Source organism: Myxine glutinosa, chromosome 4 (assembly GCF_964187855.1).
Source record: "Myxine glutinosa chromosome 4, kmMyxGlut1.1, whole genome shotgun sequence".
Lineage (NCBI taxonomy): Eukaryota > Metazoa > Chordata > Myxini > Myxiniformes > Myxinidae > Myxine > Myxine glutinosa.
The window spans coordinates 80,419,839-80,441,118 of record NC_136264.1 but is presented as its reverse complement, the minus strand read 5'-3'; the positions used below and the strand labels follow the sequence as shown (position 1 = coordinate 80,441,118).

At 42.1% G+C, this 21,280-nt stretch overlaps 1 protein-coding gene across 3 annotated transcripts in view; it reads right to left on the bottom strand.

Annotated features, from left to right (window-relative positions):
* Positions 1-21,280, bottom strand: part of PRKDC (protein kinase, DNA-activated, catalytic subunit) — a 334,330-nt gene that overhangs the window by 48,048 nt on the left and 265,002 nt on the right. For all 3 annotated transcript variants that reach the window (XR_010984003.2, XM_068112798.2, XM_068112799.2), the window contains exons 64-69: positions 11,630-11,806; positions 11,196-11,420; positions 9,422-9,530; positions 8,953-9,064; positions 7,142-7,292; positions 5,816-5,990 (exon numbers count right to left, since the gene is read on the bottom strand). Coding sequence is in view for 2 of the 3 variants with exons in the window: in XM_068112798.2 (XP_067968899.2) it covers positions 5,816-5,990; positions 7,142-7,292; positions 8,953-9,064; positions 9,422-9,530; positions 11,196-11,420; positions 11,630-11,806 (949 nt within the window). In the remaining variant the exon portion in view is untranslated. The remainder of the gene's footprint in view (positions 1-5,815; positions 5,991-7,141; positions 7,293-8,952; positions 9,065-9,421; positions 9,531-11,195; positions 11,421-11,629; positions 11,807-21,280) is intronic.

The window sequence follows — 21,280 nt, the reverse complement described above, 5'->3', positions numbered from 1 at the left end:
GACGGGTGCATGAGGAAAGAGTGCGCGGACGAGAGTAAGGGAGAATGCACGCCTGTGGTGAGTGTTACAGAGGGTGTAACGGGAGAGTGTGCGCAAGAGTGTGCGCGAGAAAGGTGTGTAACGGACGGGTGCATGAGGAAAGTGCGCGGTCGAGAGTAAGGGAGAATGCACGCCTGTGGTGAGTGTTACAGAGGATGTAACGGGAGAGTGTGCGCAAGAGGGTGCGCGAGAAAGGTGTGTAACGGACAGGTGCGTGAGGAAAGAGTGCGCTGTCGAGAGTAAGGGTGAGTGCGCTGTCAAGAGTGGTGGTGAAAGTAGTGAGAGTGACACGGAGCGTGAGTTGGTTGTGACAGGTGAGAGAGGATGTACACCTGGAATGGAAGGAAGCACACCTGGAATGGTATTGGTAGAGCATGTATGGGAATGAATGCTGGAATTAGTGGTGAGGCACGTGGTTGGGTGTGCGAGTGAGAGCACACCTGTGATTGTCACAGAGGAGGTGACCGAGGAGGGGGCGCGAAGAGGTGTGTTGGTGAGGTGTGCGAACGACGAGTGTGTGCAAAGGTGTTTGGTGGTCAGGTGTGTGACCAAGTCTGTGAGCGGAATGAGTGTACCAGGGTGTGTAAGAGAAGGTGCAATGACAAGGAGCACGGGAACAGCTGGGTGTATGAGCAAGGAACGGGCTGCGGGGTGTAAGCATGCAGGTGAGGCATCGACGGTAACCGGGTTAGCGGTTAGAACGACATTTAGCCGAATCGGGCCCTCGGTGCGCGTCGGGCAGCTTCGCGTGCCGCGAGGACCAGCGGGGATCCGAACCACGGCGGGTTCGAAAGGACCGCCGTACGTGATCCACGCTGGGCCGCGCTTGGAACGGCCGCGTCCGTGCTCCGCTAGGCGGAACGGGCAGCCCGATAGGAAGGGTCGTCATGGCGACCCCCTTTTGTTGAGACGTTCCAGCAGGTCGAGATCAGGCAATTGGATGGCTCCGTGCCGAGGTGGTGCGTGGGATCTCGGCCCGGGTAAGCGTCCTTCCCTGCACCGAGTGTCGGACGCATCCAGCCGCCGGCACCAAAGAACCCGCATTCATTGCTCGGCTGTACGAAGCCGAGCTTTAGAAGTGAATTGGCGCACCGAGAGGATCTAGTAAGTAGACTGTAATGATGAGGATAGTGGTCTGGACCCGAAATTAGAAAAACAAAATTTGATGATTGGCAAAGAATTGGCAGAGTGATGATTGGCAGAGGATTGGTAGAGTGATTGGCAAATTTTTGATTGGCTGAAATTTGGTGAGCAAAATTGGTAGTGGAACGTCCCCGATGTGGGTGGGATGGCAACCCTGTCATCCCTCACAGTGGGGGGCAAAGGAGCACTAGGTTTATGGGGTTTATGGCAGTGAAAACTAGCCCGGGAGGGTTAGGATATATCGTGTGTAGGGATCTAGAGAGATGACCTTAGGTAACGTTAAGGTTAGTTAGGGACAATGACACCTGTAGTGGGGACGCAGGTAGATTAGAGTGGATGATAATGACGTGGGAGCGCAATAGTTTAAAGGGACGACTGGGAAGCGCAAGTTCCAGAGGGGAGTAGTTAGATGAGATGATGCCGTGTGTGTTTGAGGATTGGAAGTGTATTGTGAAAAGTGTGTGAGGAACAGGTGTGATTGCACAGGTGTGCAACTAGACAGGTGTGTGGAGCAGTGTATGAGGGAGTGATGGTGATGTGTGTTGTGTTGAACAAATGGTCCAGGAAGAGGAGGAGGGTGCAGGTGGCACCAGGTGTGAGTGCACAGGTGTGCAACAACAGGTATGAGGAACAGGTGTATGGAATAAATGGTATGGGATATATGGAGTATTGGAATGGATGGTTGTGGAGTGAGTATGGTGGAAATTGTGGAGTGGAGTGGATGGTGCGAAGGTGTGAATGGGGGAAGAGTGGACCCCCATCACGAACACCCGGGGCGGGTAGTGTAAGTGTTAGGTAGAGGGTACAGGTAAATTGTGGTTGGATATTGGCATCTGTGGTGCGGGTGAGAGAATGGTATTTGGATGGGTGCATTAGTGTTGTGGAAATGGCTGGGCGTGTAGCCTGTTAGTGTGTGTAGTTGGTTTGGGCACTCCACCACTGTGAGGATGTCGGCCAGGTGAGGCCGCAGGTGGGCTCTGGGAGCCGGTAGTTGTGAATGGGGTCTGAGGATCCGGAGGACGGACCCGGGTAGCCCAGTGCCAGAGGGCACCAAGGGGTGACAGAGCCAGGAGGGGCCTTCCCCAGTTAGTTAGGTTAGGGTGAGGAGCTAGGTAAGCTCGGGTGGCAACTGCGGTGGTGGAGGTGTGCAGGTGGGTAGACCTGCTGGGAGAGCTGCATGACCCAGCCCAGAAATTGTGCAAGGGCACCGGGAGATGAATCGGGGGAGTGAGACCCCAAATTGAGAAGCACCACAGTTTGGTCAATGGGAATTGGTTTTTAGAACCCATAGTGTAAGTTGGCCAATGGATTGGCAGGGGAAGACCCCGGGTAGAGTAAAGAGTGTTAAAGTCATTTAGAGGGTAGGTAGGATGAAGAATCTCCTTGCACCATCTGCATCCACTCACCTGAGGTGACAGGTACTCCACACCATGCCAGGTGGTTTTAATTATTTTTATTGATGCAAATGTTGGAATGTGAGACGCATCATGACGTGGGTGTGACATTGTGCTTTGTGTTCCGTCTCTTCCTCCTTATGAGGATTGATGATGAATTGGGTGATGGCAAATTTTGGCTAGAGGGATTGTGGAGACAAATTTGGTATAGGGGAAATATGGGGAAGACGTGACAGTAGCGACGAATTTGTAAATGTGTAGATTTTGTACATATGGGGTAAGGGCAAGGGTAGTGTAGGTGACAGGGGGGGGTGCCGTACGGTAGGGACGAGCTTTCTCATTTCGCTCTCCGTACGCACTTCACCTTGCATTGCCTTATTGATGTGTACCCTTGTGACCTTACCCCTCGCTCATCTGTCTCTCGCCCCTTTTGTCTCCCACATGACCTGTGCGCCATTGGGCGCCGAGGGGAGCGTGCGTGAGTCGGCCATTGTGCGCCCGGAACTCCCAGAACCAGCTGTCTGCATCGATGCACCACATTATGGACCACATGTCTGTGGCCGAGCACCACTTATGGACCCCATGGGTTGGGGCATGGCCCCTCTGCTGGAACCGGCCATGAGGGCCTGAAATCTTGCTGGCGGACCTTGGCCACAGGGCACCGATGCCCCACAGGTGAACCACACTAGTCGGCTCTGTGGGCCATAAATAAAATAAATAAAAAAGGACACGTTGGGTGCATTTCATTTTCAGTTCAAATAGGCCGCCAGTAAGAAAATGAAAGAAAAAGACAACATCTGGAAGAAAATAATAATAGCCAGCAGAGGGAGCCGAAGAGCAAGAGACCACCTGCAGGGTTAGGGGTTGTTGTTTTTATTTTCATGAACTATGATGACTGGGCACCGATTGGTGCTTGAGGGTGTGTTGGTGCGTTTTGGGTGCTTTCATGGTGCATTGATGCAGAGCAGACTGTCTCCCCCCCCAGAAAGAACAATTACAGGTCCTGGGTTAATTTTGTAAATAAAAGTAGCGTCAATTGTAAATAATGCTCCCCACCGTCAGTGTATAGTTTGAAGACCATTCCGCAATTCGGTTAGCTGTGGGCGTGAGTCTGTTTGGCAGGGTGCAATGGAGCAGCGGGACATATTTATTTATGTTTTAAAACTGTCGCACGCAGGGTCAGGTTAAAAGTAGAGGGAACTACACCTATGTGTCACACTAAATAAAGTTATAGGCCCGGTTCGTGCCTAAGAGGAGGAGGGTGCAGTGCTGCGGATATGAGGATTGTATTTTTTTGGATTGTGTGTATTGTAGTGGTAAATTGTTGTGTAACATTGGTTGGATATGGCCCCTCCTGCCTCCAGAGTTGTGTAAAGGTAAAAAGGGCGTCTCGGTAGTTAATTCCATGAAACACCACATTGAAGGACACGATAAAACCCTTGTTCAGTAGCTTATATCTTATTATGTGTTTTAGAGTAAGGCCTTGTCTTCCATTAGAATGACACTCCATTGCACCGAATCAATTAAGAATAGCTCCCCTTCAATCATTCCATTTCCCAGCCAAACTCTCCATCTGTGGGTAAAGCAGTTCACAAGCGTGGGGTGCACACCCTCTCATTTCGCTGCTATAGTGAATACGTGCTCCGTGCTCTGTTTGAACAGGAGGGGCGGGGTCGCCAGGGAGAGGCAAGCCCAGGGCGCGCCACGAAGGGCGGGGCTGTTCAGCCCCATGCCCAAATAAGGAAACAAGTCCGTGGCTCGCCACGAGGGGCGTGCCGTCGGCGCCATGCCCAAATAAGGAGACAAGCCGTGGGATTACCATAGAAGGTCACGAAACAGAGCACGGGGGAGGAGGGCGGTACCGAAACCGAAGGGGGCGTGACAGACCCGCGCTGAAGGTATGAGAGAAGGGTGCGACGATCGCTGGGACAAGCTACACCAGAGATACGGCAGATGAGTCCAGGTGCGTAAGAGGGTTGGCAGTCCACCGGGAGAGTGTTCAGAGTTGCACCGGAGTTGCGTGAGAGATACGAAAAGCCTTTGACAAAGAGCCGCTTCAACCAGCCCCGTTTCAACCAGCCGAGTGACCCTGCCGGCGTGCGCTGTAAAGCCGAATACAAGGAGCTGCCGGCTCCTCGCTTCCCGCCCGGAGTGGACCTGCTCGCTGTGCCCTGTGATTCCACCTGCTCATCCCTCCAAACGATTCCTACCCTTCCATCCATTTGCGTACGTGAGTTTGTTTTGTTCGTGCTGTCCTGGGTAGGTAATTAAGTCCGTATAAGCTAGTAATTTTCACTGTGTCACCTGCGTTTTCATGTCACCTGTAAATAATCGTGACTGCTCTTTTTGCTTATGTGTGTGTAAATAATAAACCCCGTTACTCTTCTGTACGTCTTCTTCTTCTTCCTCTTTGCATTCGTCGTCTTAGTCTTTTCCCCATTGAATATCTGTGGCGCGATACGGCCAACGTTTGGGTGAATCGGGTTTAGTCGGGGAACAACTGTTCGGTCGCGGAGCCTCCGCTCGGCAAACATACCATCCTTAACCGCGTACCGTAACAGTATGTTGTTTTTGGTGTTTCATATGCAGTCTCTATTTTCTGGAATGCAGCTGATGCAGTGCCCGTTACCAGGAAAAGCTGGTACTCATTTTGCCGACCTCGGAAGAATGACAGGCTAAGTGAACCCACCTGGTGTTATTTCAACGGCATGACAGGGCCACGAACTCAAGGCCCTAATATCTTAAACCAGCCACTTTAACCGTTAAGCCTTGATATGATAGCACCAGGCTATGAAACACCAGGTATTGTAAAATATTAAAATCATGAAAGGTTTTTTTAAACTATGAAGATCACGTAATTGCAGAAACCACAAATCACAACCAGGTGGAGAACTGTCCGATAAATGCATTAAAGGTCTGATGTTTTGACCTTCCATTCGGAATAAGAATTACATTTGCCAAGGCTCAAATATACACCTAAAATGGTGGGGCGAGGGAGAAGGAAAGAGGTTACGGATGACGAGGATGTAAGGACGGAAGATTTTTTTCAGATGATTGTAACAATGTGCTCTTTGACATTTTACAAAACCACAGTGCTTTCCAAGTTATCCATCCCAATTGTACTAATGTCTTCTCCGAACGATCAAGGTGATTAATTGGCATCATGGATTCAATTCCCTTGAAAGAAAAGGCTCCAAATTATCATGACAATGAGAAATGTCACAAAATGCGTGGCTTACCCAGCATCTTCCAGGTTTGCAAAAGAGTCTCAAGGCTTTTGGGAGGAGGCAGCGTCGCAGCCTGAGCATTGGTTATTGCCACGTAACTCTTGCTCCAGCGGGTATGGCGTCCAACATTACAACGCATCTCTGTTTTTAGTCGATTTAACCGCAGTTCTGCAAGGGCGAGGTTTGCCTGTTGGACAAAACAAAGTTGTAAAAGCAAAGAAGCAAACTTACTTCAGATCGAGTGATTATTTTGTGCCATTAATGTGTGCTTGTTAATATCTAGAATTCTTGCACTCTCAAAGACTTTTAAAGTTTCAATTGATAGCGAAAATAAAGTGTACATTTGACATACAAAAATCAAGCTCTAATAAAATATCCTTGAGCTTGTGAATTGTGATCAAATAATTTCCTGGAATGAAACATTTCGACATCATCTTTCATCAAGACCCAAATGGATTTGATCAAGTAAAATCATTCGTACATGTGCTTTTGCTTTGTCCTAGAGTTCACAAAGATAAAGACAAGAGTGGATATATGTTAAAGCATGCCGAAACATTATGTTTAATTTGAGGCCTCTTATGCTCCATTCTCATCACATCCAGATCAATAGACAATGGGATTCCCACTCAAAAAGTGGAGACATTTGCCAGGCCAACAGACCTGAAGGTCTGGAAAGATGGCTCAGAGGTATCACCCTCATCTTTGAGATGTCTCACTAGTCTGGGTACAATTCCCAATCGGACTATAAACTATCATATTGGTACTATGCAGGGGCAGCATTGCATCAATGAGTGTGATATCGATCGGATGGGGCATCAATCAAGTGATTTATCTGCCAGCATTGATTACTGTCAGTGGACATAAATAACTGTCTTTTCCACAAAAAGTAGGTGATTGTTGCCAGCATCCTGAACAAGTTGCTGCTTGGACAACTGCTAGGAAGGCAAAACAGGTAAATGATGTAGTGCAATCCTTGACATGAGACTGCTTTGGCAACACAAAGCCTTCCATCAGGCATAATAAAGCAGAGAGGGGGTAAGAAAGACAGAGAGCATGGAGGGGAGGGGGGAGAGATGTAGAAAGAGAGATGCAGAGAGACAGAGAAAAAAGGTGTGTGTGCGTGCGTGTGTGTGTGCGTGTGTAAAAGGAAGGAAAAAAGCATGAGATAGGGGAGGCAGTTATTGAATGCTGAAATCTTGCTGTTAAACTGGCATCTCTTCTTTCTATTCTCTCCAATGCATCTTTCACTTTGTTGGGGATGCAAAATTTTGTGCATAAACATGAGCACTGATATTTAATTTTTGAGGAGTTATCATTGATTTATATAATTATATGTACCTGGGTAGTAGCACTTTGCACCATGGCAAGTTCCATGTTAAATCGCAAGTCACTGATCAATGAATCCAGAGTGAGTAAATCCTGCTGATGATTTGTGCACTCAGTGTTGTCAGTTGCAAAACGTGCTCTGATTTTAGCCAGGTAGAAACACCTGAGGAGGAATGAGAAAAACAGTTGACATCCTGGAGTCAATATCACTCAAAATTCAATATCTCATTCACAGCATTACACGTATCCCTTACAACTTTGTGATTTGCTTTCTTCAATGTTTACATCAGAACAATTCTCAATCTGACTATATTGGGAAAATTCCCAATCCAACGAATTACTAAAGTCGGATTACACATGTAAGCATGGAAATGGCCGTAAATCGATGATGATGTTGCTGATGATTATGATGATGGATGATGATGAATGTTTACAAATGAACTGCTCCATGCATGCTTGTCAATCAAGTGCACACATACTCTAAAATAACACAAGACCTTTCAGGATTGCTCGTAAAAAGAAGGCAATCGATTCCGTTTTTCCTTTAAAACCAAATGTGCCGAATATTTATCCCCACGCTTTTTGAAAAAAATTCGGCTCAGTCGGTCCGTCCGTCCATCCAGCCGTCTGCACACTATCTCCTCCTAAACGGTTGTGCAGAAATTCACCAAACTTGGTAGTTATGATCACATGGTAAGAAGGTGCAAGAGCAGTGTCATTTTGGAATGAACCAGAGGGTAAAATCCAAAAAATATTTCGCATATTTCATGTGCCTCCCAATGTTGATTGCATATACGGAAAGTCACGTTTAAAAACGTGCCCAAAATTGCATTTTTCAGAATTTGACCTTTTGAAAATGACACTATCCCTGCACCTTCTTAACAACCCCTCCATTCCACACGTGCACCTCTCCCGACCCGACAAGCAATTTTGGCCATACATTTTGGCGAGTACCCCTGCAACTGTTCATTTAATTGCCAATTTGCATGTTTCATTTGTTTCTCATTGATTTGTTTAATATTTGTCTCTAATATGTAGTTAAGTGAGGTTAAAGTTATGTCAGGTTGACCGAAAATGTGCCCTGGGAACGCAACCCCCATTACAACAGTACGTCAATGGGATTATCTTGGTTTGCTTAACGTCACACTTTTTAGGAGCACATCCACGACGTTAAGTGGAAAACTTGCTGTAGTGTGTTTTAAATTATCAATTATACAATTTATTTCAGACAATATCAGTTTGCAAATGTTTTTCCCATTTATGCAATTCAATGTGTTAAAACATAGATAAGTCGATTCTGAGAACAAGTTGAGGTCTGGACGTCTTGGGGGAGGAGGGGCGGGGGGGCGGGGAGAATATCAACTTGTACCCTGGAAAATACGGTAAGTTAATACCCACCCAGCTGAACTCAATTTTTTCAATTTGGAAAAATGTAATGCACACACGATCATCACAATTGAAAGTATATAAATATGGAATAGAAAGTTAAAATACAAGAAGAGTGAAATATTAAAATTTGCTTTGGGCTGTGTCAAATCTCTAGACAAAAACTGAACTGGAAAGAAGAAAAAAAAATTGAGCAAATCCCTGACAAAAATAATTATTGGCATATTTATGACAAAGTTCCCATTTACCCAATAATTTAGCAAAGCAAAACATCAGATTTACCAAACTGCGAGATTAGAACCACGTTGTCTTACGTTGAGGAAGTTATTTTCAGCTGTAAAAGAAGGTAGGTAATATATATCACGTGCAGAGAATAGTTTGTCTAAAAGTTCACGAACTTGACCGAATGCATGCGTATGAGGGAATGGAATGCTGACCGAGAGCTTATCACATCATCCCAAAGGGTTGCTGGGTCCTGGTCAATGTCAGGGAGGCGCTGGGCCCAAATATCAATCACAGGACGTATGGCCTGAAGGCTTTTGAAGTTGTCTGTATGAAGAAGAAGAAAAGGAAAGAAAGAAGAATGGAAAATGGGATTATTTAAGAAAACAACTAAACTCATGGCATGAAATGAGAAAGTTCTACAACTGGGGTAAAGGGAAGTTGACATAAGGAGGCATGAGTAAAGGAAGGAATATTTAGAATATGTGACATTACGAAGTGTATGAATGATTATTAAATGAGGTGGTGGAGAAATTCATTTTGTTTTCAGTTGAAGAAGCAATGGGAAGAAAAGATAAAATGATAAATAGGACAATAAATAAGGAGCAGATTAGTGGAAAACTAGGAGGTAAGGAAAATAAGGTGGCAATGATCAAGTGTAACATTGGAGGTGGAGGAAGGTACCACTTTGTGCCATAAATTCCAGGAAGTCCAACTCCTCAGTAAGAGGCTGCAGTTGCTGGAGGAGCCTTTTTCGGCTTTCGATGAGTAATGGTGGCATCCCGGCCCATTGCTGAGGAGTGATACATTTTTAATCACAAAATTATCATTACATTTACATATTAAAGTTCAAATTAGATTATATATATATATATGTATGTATATATATATATATATATATATATATATATATATATATATATATATATATATATATATGTATATATATATATATATATATATGTATATATATATATATATGTATATATATATATATATATATATATATATATATATGTATATATATATATATATGTATATATATATATATATATATATATATATATATATATATATATATATATATATATATGTATATATATATATATATATATATATATATATATATATATATATATATATATATATATATATATATATATATATATATATATATATATATATATATATATATAGGCAATGCCATATTGTCTGTCTGTCCCACTCTGAAACACAGAAATGCTGCTTGGAGGAAAATAAAAAATATTCAGCAGAAGTTGCTTCAAATTAATCCAAACGAAGTGGAAAATTGCAATTTTTTCAAATGGACCAAAAAATTGAACCTGAGTGGTGTACAAGGAAACAAACTGCTGCTTCGATTGCTCCCAGATTATTTTTTTTCGATGTTAAGAAATATGCCGATTTTTTTTTTTTTTTTTGCATACAAGATCGAGGCTTGTGAAAGAGCTAACATTAATCACACAAAAAGTCAAACCGACACATAAAACATATAATAAAGGGAGCAGTAGACAAGATGGGGAGCGAGGGGGAAGGACACAAACACAACATTTGACAGCAGGGACATCGAGAGATCTGTGGGAGGGAGAGGGCTTGGGGGAGGTGGGAGAGGTATAAAACATATGGACACTGCAAGGACTTCCAGGAAAGAAGTTGGAATAAAACGATTAATTAATTACGAGTTACAGGGAAGTTCAAACCAAAACTAACTAGAAACAAACAAAAACGCAATTTAGCTCTTTCAACCAGCACAAGAATAAAAGGCTTCCGTTTGTTTTTATTTTTCTATCGTGTTGGCTTCCAGTTAGTATTATTATAAAAATAATAATAATGATGAGCTAGGCATCACAACATATTTTTGAAATGTGCTGATGGATATCTTTAAAATCCACTTTTGGGATATGGTCAGTTCTGGTATTTATTGTTTTTAAAAGTGTTTTTAAGGCAGCATTTTATTTCCCAACCTATTGCCTTGAAGGCATTAACGAGTTAACCTAAAAATGTGGACTGGTACCATGTGGCGGAGAGAAAATCCCATCCATAAAGGATATATTTATGGACAGTCGACATATTAATTCCCCTCAAACGAGCCCCATTTAAAGATGTTGTGAATATAAATCCTTTACACTGGTCAATCAGGTTTGATTTTAACTAAAATTTTGGGATCCCAACTCATCATCTTTACAACGATGCTTCATATCACTGAGGAAAAGCAAACGATTTCTTATTTTAAGCATAATGCACACAAACGTCTTGGTGATCACATGACACATCTAAGGGTTTGGTATTCCATGGTTCATATCATTACAAGTGTAACAGAATAGATGGCCTACAATAAAGAATGACACACCAGAAAAATACAAAAGCTGTTCGGACTTTGATAAGGCGACGGAAGAATGCAATTTTTAGTGTAACCTGGAAGAATGAATGGAGCAAACACCTGAGTGAAGATACGGAAAGCAGAAAGAAGGTAGTGACGGGCACGATGATGGTCTCCCTGCAGAAGATAAAGTGTGGCAAGTTCACGGGGGTAGTAACTTTCCAGCAGATCACGACGGTCCTTCACCTCCATTGCTTTGTCAACAAATGAAAAAAATGCTTGGTCCAAGTTGCCTTTCACTGCCAGCCGTGTCTTGCTCTCCATCATTGCCGGCAGATAACATTCCTGTTCAGCAAAGGCACTTTGTTACCTTGGCATTGTGAGATTTTGGTAAGATCATTATATTATGCAAAGGCCCTATCCATTGACTAAAGGCACTGTGGATTTGGTAAACAAATCCCTCAACAGTGTATTCAAGCTACAAATATGAAACATTTATGTTTTGCATCTTTTAAAAGATCATGAGGGTTGGTTTGCTCGGATTTAGGTTTCACCTGGTTAAAGGGGTCATCCCAAATGCAGTCAAGGTCATCATCCAGTGCTGCCGAAGTGCATTGGTCTAGGTACTGCCATGAGCACAGCTGTCGGTAGCACTCCATACGTGCCCGCTCCCAATAGTCCTTTTCCGCATGTGTGGGAGGGCAAAACCCCCAATCGTCTTCGCCCAATGCCTAGATGGGACATAATAAATAGAGCATAAATAGGGTAATTACAAGAAAATGACAACATCGGCAAAGGCCACTTGAACCATGACAAGAGTCCCATGTCCACATCCCAGGACTACAACCAACGGCAGACACAGGCTAATTATACAGCTAATCTCAAGAAGGAAATTTGGCCAAGGTAACAAAACAATGGCTTACCATTTTGAAAAGGCATCAGGGTATATTTAGCATCCATAATTCAAATGCAGATTGGGCAGACACTTTTACATCCTTATCGAAAGGAAGCTATCTATGATCCCAAGCTCATTGGTGAGCAAGCAACGAACCAACTTTTCAATCACATCTCCCCCAAGACAAGATGCAGACATATCATGTCACATATCAACACATATCATGCAAGATCGATGATCTTTTCGGAGGGAAGTCTTTCCTGTAGGGAATGTGTAGAAATGGCACACCATCAGTCTTCAGAGAAGATTGACATTAAGGTGAATGCGGGGTGAGTGAAGGTAAAGGTGAGGGTGTGGTGGTGAATACAGCAATGAAGAAGGTGAGGTAAGTGTAGGTAGTTGTTGCTGTTGCATAGCCCCGGACAGTTCTCTCGAACAAGGCCGAACAAAGCCATATATATATATTTACCCTATACAGCTGTGGAAGTGTAATTCAGTGTAACTTATTGATTGGCACTGGTAACTTATTGATTAAGACTGGTAACGAAGCTGATACATTTTACCTGCAACCTCTGTGAAAGCCGAGTTCGTAAATGAGTGTCAGGAATGTGCCCGAACATGGTAATCTCTTGTCCACCTGGTCACAGCCCCAGGCTGGAGCACCCTCCTACTGTGTAAATGGAAATCACAGCAGGAGGGGAGCGAGTTGATGCCAGGGCTTGGTGCAATACATGACCTCGGGGCATCAGCGGAAGAAGGATTAACGTTTCAGCGGACAGAGGATTAAGTCCAGTTCGTCCATATAAACTAGAGCAAACGTGGAGTCGACAGGACTTGCTACGTGAAGCGCTGACCGAACGGGAGTGTCGGATGAACGAGAAGGACCAGCGAAAAGAGTTAACCTGATCCATTATATTATGCGGTATCATTTTGGTAATTGGATGAAGTGAATACAGTTTAATAAACTAGACCTTTTGTAACCTGTGTCCGGTCGTTGGAGTCCTGTGAGTCCCCCAGTACAAATTCCCTGACAATCTTGGAGGCACCGCTGACATCAATTGTACACACAAACAAGTCTTCTTTAAAAGGTGAGTGTGTCTTGTTTGGTCCAATATGATTTACGAACTTGGAAGTTATGGGTACATACATGGGGGAGCAGGTGGACTGGGGCTTCTTTGCGCACCGATGCCGCGATATAGGTGGCGTGAGCCATCACGAATGGGATTTCGATAAACGACTGTAGCAATTTATTCGTTTTTTTTTCTAAATGATTTCTGTAAATACGTATTTTTGCGCTGGTTATTAAAGGGCCTTACTGTGACCTGGAAGCGGGCGGAGCAAGTGTGCACCTTGCGACCGCTTGCTTCCAGGACGTGTAAGGCCGGTACACTCGTTTACCCACCCGCACACGGAGAAAGTACTACTTTTTTTTTTTTTTTTTTTTTTTTTTGCACTTGTTCGAAGCACTTGACTTGATCGGCGCTCGGCGAGCGACAGGGAACCGGGAAACGGAATTATATTTATATATATATATATATTTCCAATATGGTACACCGGCCACAACGATTTTAGCGATTATCCGAGTTTTTTTTAACGATTTCTGTAAATACGTATTTTTCCTGCGCTGTGTAATTCTTCTGACACGCGCCACGAAGAAACGCACCACTGATGTGCATGAAGCGACTTGTTTGCCGGTTCGGTAAGGTCCGTCCGTACACGTGTACAATCGTGTACACCCGTTTTAAATAAATAATTTTTTTCAGTTTTCCCGCCATGCCTATAAATTCATGACAGACAACCCCCCCTCATGCCGGTCCAGAATTATGATGAAAGATGGCGATTGAGAAAAAAAAATTGCATCAAATTTTGTCCAGGTCCATCAAGAAGCCTTTGAGACATGCTTCACGGTTGAATAAAAAACCACCGTTTAGAGTACTTCTTTTTTTGTTCAAAGCGCTCGACTTGGAGCCAGCGACTTGCTCGGCGGGGGATATAATTTTAGATATATATATAGTACGGGCATGCCCTAGTGAGAGATAATTACAGGAAATGGTGTTTGTGAGTAACAACCACCCTCTGGTCGAGGCTCATAGAAGGGGTGATGCTTACTGATTCGGCACGCTTACAATAGGTGTTAATGGTGGGATGTCAGAGGTTTTGGTGTGGGTTAATGTTCACACTGTTTTGGAAAATAATGCTCGATGCAACATGATCCTAAAAAAAAAAAGAACCCAGCCCTACATCGAAAGATCAGGAAGGGAAGGAATGGAAAATTTGTCAAGGTTTGAAATTAATCGGACAAGGGGGTCCCAAGGTATGGTCACCGTACTCGCAAGCCGTTCGTTTTGGCTTTGCGAATGGACCAAACCATTCCATGCAAATAGGAGGGTGGTTCTGTGGTCGTTCGTTTTGGCTTTGCGAATGGACCAAACCATTCCATGCAAATAGGAGGGTGGTTCTGTGGTCGTTCGTTTTGGCTTTGCGAATGGACCAAACCATTCCATGCAAATAGGAGGGTGGTTCTGTGGTCGTTACTGCCACGTGGTTTCAAAGTTTTGTTGTTGTTGTTTGCACGCATGTTTTTGCAAGCACGTACGGGCACGCCCTAGTATATATAAATTGAGGTAATATTAAGTTATGGAATTAATTGCTTTCAACAATGCAAAGGGTGACAAAATATGGGATTTTAATGGGATTTTTTAATGGGATATTGGTTTAGGAATGTTTAGAGGTCATTGCAATGTGATAATGACTTGGAACTTGTTGTTGGAACTTGTTGTTGGAACTTGCTGTTGGCACTTGTTGGAACTTGTTGGAACTTGTTGTTGGAACTTGTTGTTGGAACTTGTTGTTGGAACTTGCTGTTGGAACTTGTTGTTGGAACTTGTTGTTGGAACTTGTTGTTGGAACTTGCTGTTGGAACTTGTTGTTGGAACTTGCTGTTGGAACTTGCTGTTGGAACTTGTTGGAACTTGTTGTTGGAACTTGTTGTTGGAACTTGTTGTTGGAACTTGTTGGAACTTGCTGTTGGAACTTGCTGTTGGAACTTGCTGTTGGAACTTGTTGGAACTTGTTGTTGGAACTTGCTGTTGGAACTTGTTGTTGGAACTTGTTGGAACTTGTTGTTGGAACTTGTTGTTGGAACTTGTTGTTGGAACTTGTTGTTGGAACTTGTTGTTGGAACTTGTTGTTGGAACTTGTTGTTGGAACTTGCTGTTGGAACTTGCTGTTGGAACTTGCTGTTGGAACTTGCTGTTGGAACTTGTTGTTGGAACTTGTTGTTGGAACTTGCTGTTGGCACTTGTTGGAACTTGTTGGAACTTGTTGTTGGAACTTGTTGGAACTTGTTGTTGGAACTTGCCGTTGGAACTTGTTGTTGGAACTTGTTGTTGGAACTTGTTGGAACTTGTTGTTGGAACTTGCTGTTGGAACTTGTTGGAACTTGCTGTTGGAACTTGCTGTTGGAACTTGCTGTTGGAACTTGTTGGAACTTGTTGTTGGAACTTGCTGTTGGAACTTGTTGTTGGAACTTGTTGGAACTTGTTGTTGGAACTTGTTGTTGGAACTTGTTGTTGGAACTTGTTGTTGGAACTTGTTGTTGGAACTTGTTGTTGGAACTTGTTGTTGGAACTTGCTGTTGGAACTTGCTGTTGGAACTTGCTGTTGGAACTTGCTGTTGGAACTTGTTGTTGGAACTTGTTGTTGGAACTTGCTGTTGGCACTTGTTGGAACTTGTTGGAACTTGTTGTTGGAACTTGTTGTTGGAACTTGTTGTTGGAACTTGCTGTTGGAACTTGCTGTTGGAACTTGTTGTTGGAACTTGCTGTTGGAACTTGTTGTTGGAACTTGTTGTTGGAACTTGCTGTTGGCACTTGTTGGAACTTGTTGTTGGAACTTGCTGTTGGAACTTGCTGTTGGAACTTGCTGTTGGAACTTGTTGGAACTTGTTGTTGGAACTTGTTGTTGGAACTTGTTGTTGGAACTTGTTGTTGGAACTTGTTGTTGGAACTTGTTGTTGGAACTTGCTGTTGGAACTTGTTGTTGGAACTTGCTGTTGGAACTTGTTGTTGGAACTTGCTGTTGGAACTTGCTGTTGGAACTTGTTGTTGGAACTTGTTGTTGGAACTTGTTGTTGGAACTTGTTGGAACTTGTTGTTGCAACTTGCTGTTGGAACTTGCTGTTGGAACTTGTTGGAACTTGTTGTTGGAACTTGTTGTTGGAACTTGTTGTTGGAACTTGCTGTTGGAACTTGTTGTTGGAACTTGTTGTTGGAACTTGTTGTTGGAACTTGTTGTTGGAATGAATGGGAACATTCAAATGTTGGGTTTTGCTAACGTTTCCACAACGTCGCTACAACGTTTCACTTTCGTTGTTGCAACGTTTTGCTCCAACGTTTTGGGGACATTCGAATGTCAAGTGAATCGAATGAGAATTCAGGAATTATTTCATTATTAACGATTAATGAAGTACTTATTTAATTAATTACATTTCTTATTACATTACAGTAATTGCATTAGGGTAATTACCTGAGGTAATTACAGTAATTACAGTTCCGGTAATTACAGTAATTACAGTAATCATTACAGTAATTGCAGTAATCTTATTACAGTAATTACATTACATTAACTCAGGCACCTTTTGAGTAAGGAAGCTGATATTTGGACATGACACTGACCAAGTGATGTGGCTGTCAAGGAAATATTGATTTATTGATTAATCATTTAATAAATTAACTCGTTGATTTATAAATGACTTATTTAATTAAAATTCCTCAGAGATACATCTTCGGATGAGATACTTGCAGATTGGTTATGCTATGAGCCAATTGATTAAGGAAAATATTTTGTGATGGCCATATTGGCAATTTCGTGGCCATATTCGTGGCAACTCAGTTAGTGCCACTGCACCTTTAAAATGCATCCCTGCGTTCATTTTTCGATCGATTGAGTTGAAATTTTGAACAATCGGATCTGGACTGTCGTTGTTAACGACTCTAGCACGCACTCGTCCAATCAGGATGGAGCGGTATGGTCCCCGGATAATCACTGCCCGCAGTTTTAATTAATTTTACTTTTTCTCTTGGGCATATAATTTTGAAGACATGCATGTCATGATAGAGGAAATGTTTGTTCTGTTAAACGGAATAAATGTTGTTTATTTGTGTGGGTGTGTATTTTTGTGTATTTGGATATATTTTCACGACTAATTCCAGTTATCGTCCTGCAAAAGGTCTGCTCGTTCTTTTCCTTTGAGTCGTAAATTCCTGTTGAATTCTCATTAAAAAGCGGAATTAAGTACGCTGTGTGATGATGGAGATCCTTGATGACGAATCAGGAATAGTGAATGAGCAGACAAATATCACGGATGGTACACCAGATAGGGAAAATGTAGATGAAACCCCTTTTGCTCAGGTGCTGTGTAGCGCTGCACAAAGATCCATATGAGCGGGGCCTGGGTGCTGTGTAATTAGTACACAAAGAACCAATTACTAGGGTGCTGAATAAACACAAAGATCCATTTTTGGAGCTGGTTCTCCCGGTGCTGTGATTTATTCAAAGAACCAAATCTTGCAAGAATTAAGATATGATTTGTCGACATTATAAATACTTTAATATATGTAACGATTTTGTAACGATCATCCTGCAAAAGGTCTGCTCGTTCTTTTTCCTTTGAGTCGTAAATTCCTGTTGAATTCTCATTAAAATGCGGAATTAAGTACGCTGTGTGATGATGGAGATCCTTGATGACGAATCAGGAATAGGGAATGAGCAAACAAATATCACGGATGCTGCGGCTAGAGCAGTGGAAGCGATTTTTGAATTGTTCAATGATTATTCGATATTGTTATGACTTTTTGTCAATAGGTATACTAAGTGGCCATGAGGTAGCCTGTTGCTATGTACAGTTTTATTCTATTGTTGATTATACCACATAGCTGTGGTGATAAAGGAAATGTTCGTTTAAATAGATGATTATGATAGGACCATGACTATAAAGTCATGATGATTATTATGAATGATATCATAGGGTTCAAATGCAGAATGATTGCATGAACTTGGGAAAGAACTTTCAAGCCCTATGGGATAAATTGGGTATTACAAGCGATGGAGTTTCAAAATTTAGCATGATTGAAGGAATTTGACAGTCCCATTTCAGGAGTTTTACGAAATTTATATTGCCAAGAGATTTTGGGTACTATTAAAAGGAAAATGATGAGATATTTTTCCCAAAGAACTTTAATATCTGGCATCCATTTTGGCTGTCTCACGAATGAAGGATGAGTTGCCTTTAGTGGTTGCAAAGAAAAATTTGTGGAGACCAGGCAAAATGGGAAAATATGTCAGATATGACCCTAGGACAGGACGGCGATTCATCAATTGACATGAGGTACGAATCCGAAGTGACGACCGATGAAATTCGATCTCAGTCAATGGATGGACCTGTCCTGACATCATTGGGGAAAGGGCTTATGCAAGGAGACATCCAAAATGATTAATTTGATTTATTGATGAATATTGATGAATTAATTGAAATTGAATAATTGATTGAATTGTTGATTGATTGAATCTGATTGATTGAATCTAATTGATTGAATTTAATTGAATAAATTTAACTGAATAAATTGAACTGAATAAATTGAATTGAATATATTGATTGTTTGATTGATGAAAATGCGGTCTCAAGAAAGAAGCTTTGATATCTTTGCGTGATATTAACAATGTGGAGACAACCTGGGAATATTGAGCAAGGTGGTGAGTTTATATACAGATATATATGTGCGGTTACCATTGTGTGATTTCCCCGTCAACAGAGCGGACACCTGAGGATTCACCCATTTCATACTGACCCTCCGGCTCATCTGCAAATACTGATCTGTGAGATTGGATTGTGCAAAAGCCACGGCTGAGGGAGATTCTCTGGAAATCACCGTGTGAACAGGTGGAGAGACCCTTCCTGGAGGTACGAGTGAAGCTTTAGAGGAACAAACTACAACACATCCAACGCTACTTTGATAAAAGGCAGAATGGGAAATGGAGCCTGCAAGAATACACAAGGACAACAAGAGATTCCACAAAAAGGTACTTGTACACATCATATGTACGACCGTTATGGTGCAGAAGCTATAAGGCAGGTCGAGAATTGGTATTTGTGGACAAAGGGACATGATGAGGAGTTTCCAAGAGATGGTACATTTGAGCGAAGTCGATTGGAAAGATTGGAACAAAGATTGAAAGCCAGGAAGAGACAGAATCTAACGGTAGACTGGCTTGCATTCCATCTTTGGGATGGTGAATCCAGACAACGGGAACAGCAAGAACGGATAACGGAACTAGAACTTAAAATAAAAAGGATACAGGATACAGTGGAGGAGACAAATGCACAACTGCCCTCGAAATTAGGAATGAAAGTGACAGTTGTCCCATCTGATTTCCAGTTGTCTCCCCAAAAAGGACGGTACAGAGAATTTTTTCGTGTTTCAGGAGATAACGAGAGATTGCAGTGGCAACTCAGGGATGTAGAGATGCAGCCCAGCAATACAAGTGCACAGGTGCACAGATCAGACAACGACAGAAACCGGTGTTTCGAGTGTGGAAAGATGGGACATTGGAGAAGAAGATGTCCGTATGTCAACAGGAAGACAAGGTCATGGGGCAAACCAAGATCAAGGGTACCAGTGCTTACCGGTACCTCAGACAATGATTAGGCCTTCATTGCTGCAAATCCCAAATGATGATTGGCCTCAACAGATTCGATTACTGGACAAACATGAATAACTGTCGATGATTCTTGTGTCTGAAAAGTTTTCAGAGCAAGAATGATGCATTTTTTCTTTTTTGCTTGTTAACAAATTAATAATTAATTGATCAAATGCCAAAATTGGATCTTCTATTTTGGGCACAGCAATTTTAAATTTACAAAGTTTGGAACAATTGCGTTGCAATTTTTTGGCAAACCAAGTGACAAGAGTCACATGATGATCAGGTGGGAATTTCGGACTATTGTTCCGCACGATTGATAGGTCAATGGTCGACTGACATGCAAATGGGTGTGTAGTCAAAATTTGGATAGATTATTGTGAAGGCTGAAAGGGTAATTTCAATGTGACATCATGAGGGTTTTCTAAGAATGGACTTTTGGTTTATTTGTCTATAAGCATTTTGAATTTGATTGACAAATTTTATGAAATTGAAATAAAATTGACACCCATCTGATCTGTAAATAATGGTTCCAACGCAAACAAATATGCATAATGCATGTGTGTGTGTGTTTTTGTGTATCAATCTTACAAGATTGTTGACACCGACAGTGTGCCTGTCTGGAAATGGATAGTTTTATGTGGATGGGATTGGGATATGTGGATGGGATTGAATATCCAGAGAATCCGTAAAATAAAATAGAAATATAATTTGATTATGAACATTATCTCTTTTGTCAAGGGAAATGGAATATAAAAAAATTTGATGTGCTGGGTTATGAGCAGCCATTAATTCATAGTAAAATTGTGAGTAATTTTGGGATTCCATTTTTTGATAGAATGTATATGAGAATAACATCTATTTATGGATATGAGCTTCATAAAAGGAAATGAGGAAGTACAAAATCATCCAAATTTGGGAGAGGTCTTACACTGACTTCCCAGAATACTCTGCTCATGGATTTTATATATATAAACTTGAATTTTATCAGCATATAAATTGTGCTGTATGTATGGATGTGTTTTAGGCATAGATGATATGGGAAAAGAGTAAAGAAAATTTTGCTGGTTTGAACTATTGTGGGTTTTCAGTTCTGGAGTTTAAACAAAGTCACTGGTTAACAGATGAGAAAGGATAGTAAATAAATTATTCTCTGCTGGGCAAATTAAGTACGATATTACTAAGACTTATGAGAGCTATTGTTCCGCCTTACAGCAGTGGAAAATTATTGGGAAAAATTAGATCCAACATAATGAATCTATAAAAGAATGTGATAGGGATAATATCCTCAATTTGTACTAATTATTTGATTGTGGGTAAAGGAATTAAGTCATCGTAGTGGATTGTTAACAGCAGCCTGAAAATGTCCTGAGAGTGTGCATCCATGTAATCAGAAATCCCAGATTTGTTTTTACAAACAACATTTTGGTAGAGGTCTTGTGTGGAACACTTCCTTGGTAGATAAAAAACGGTACTGCATGCTGGCAGCCACTTTTGCGGCCAGTTAGGCCAAACAAATTGAGAGGAAATTGTAGTTAAATACGTAAGTTACACATGGCTATTTGTAAAAAAGGAAATTTGTTGAGATGGGAAACATTTTTTCGAAGGTTTA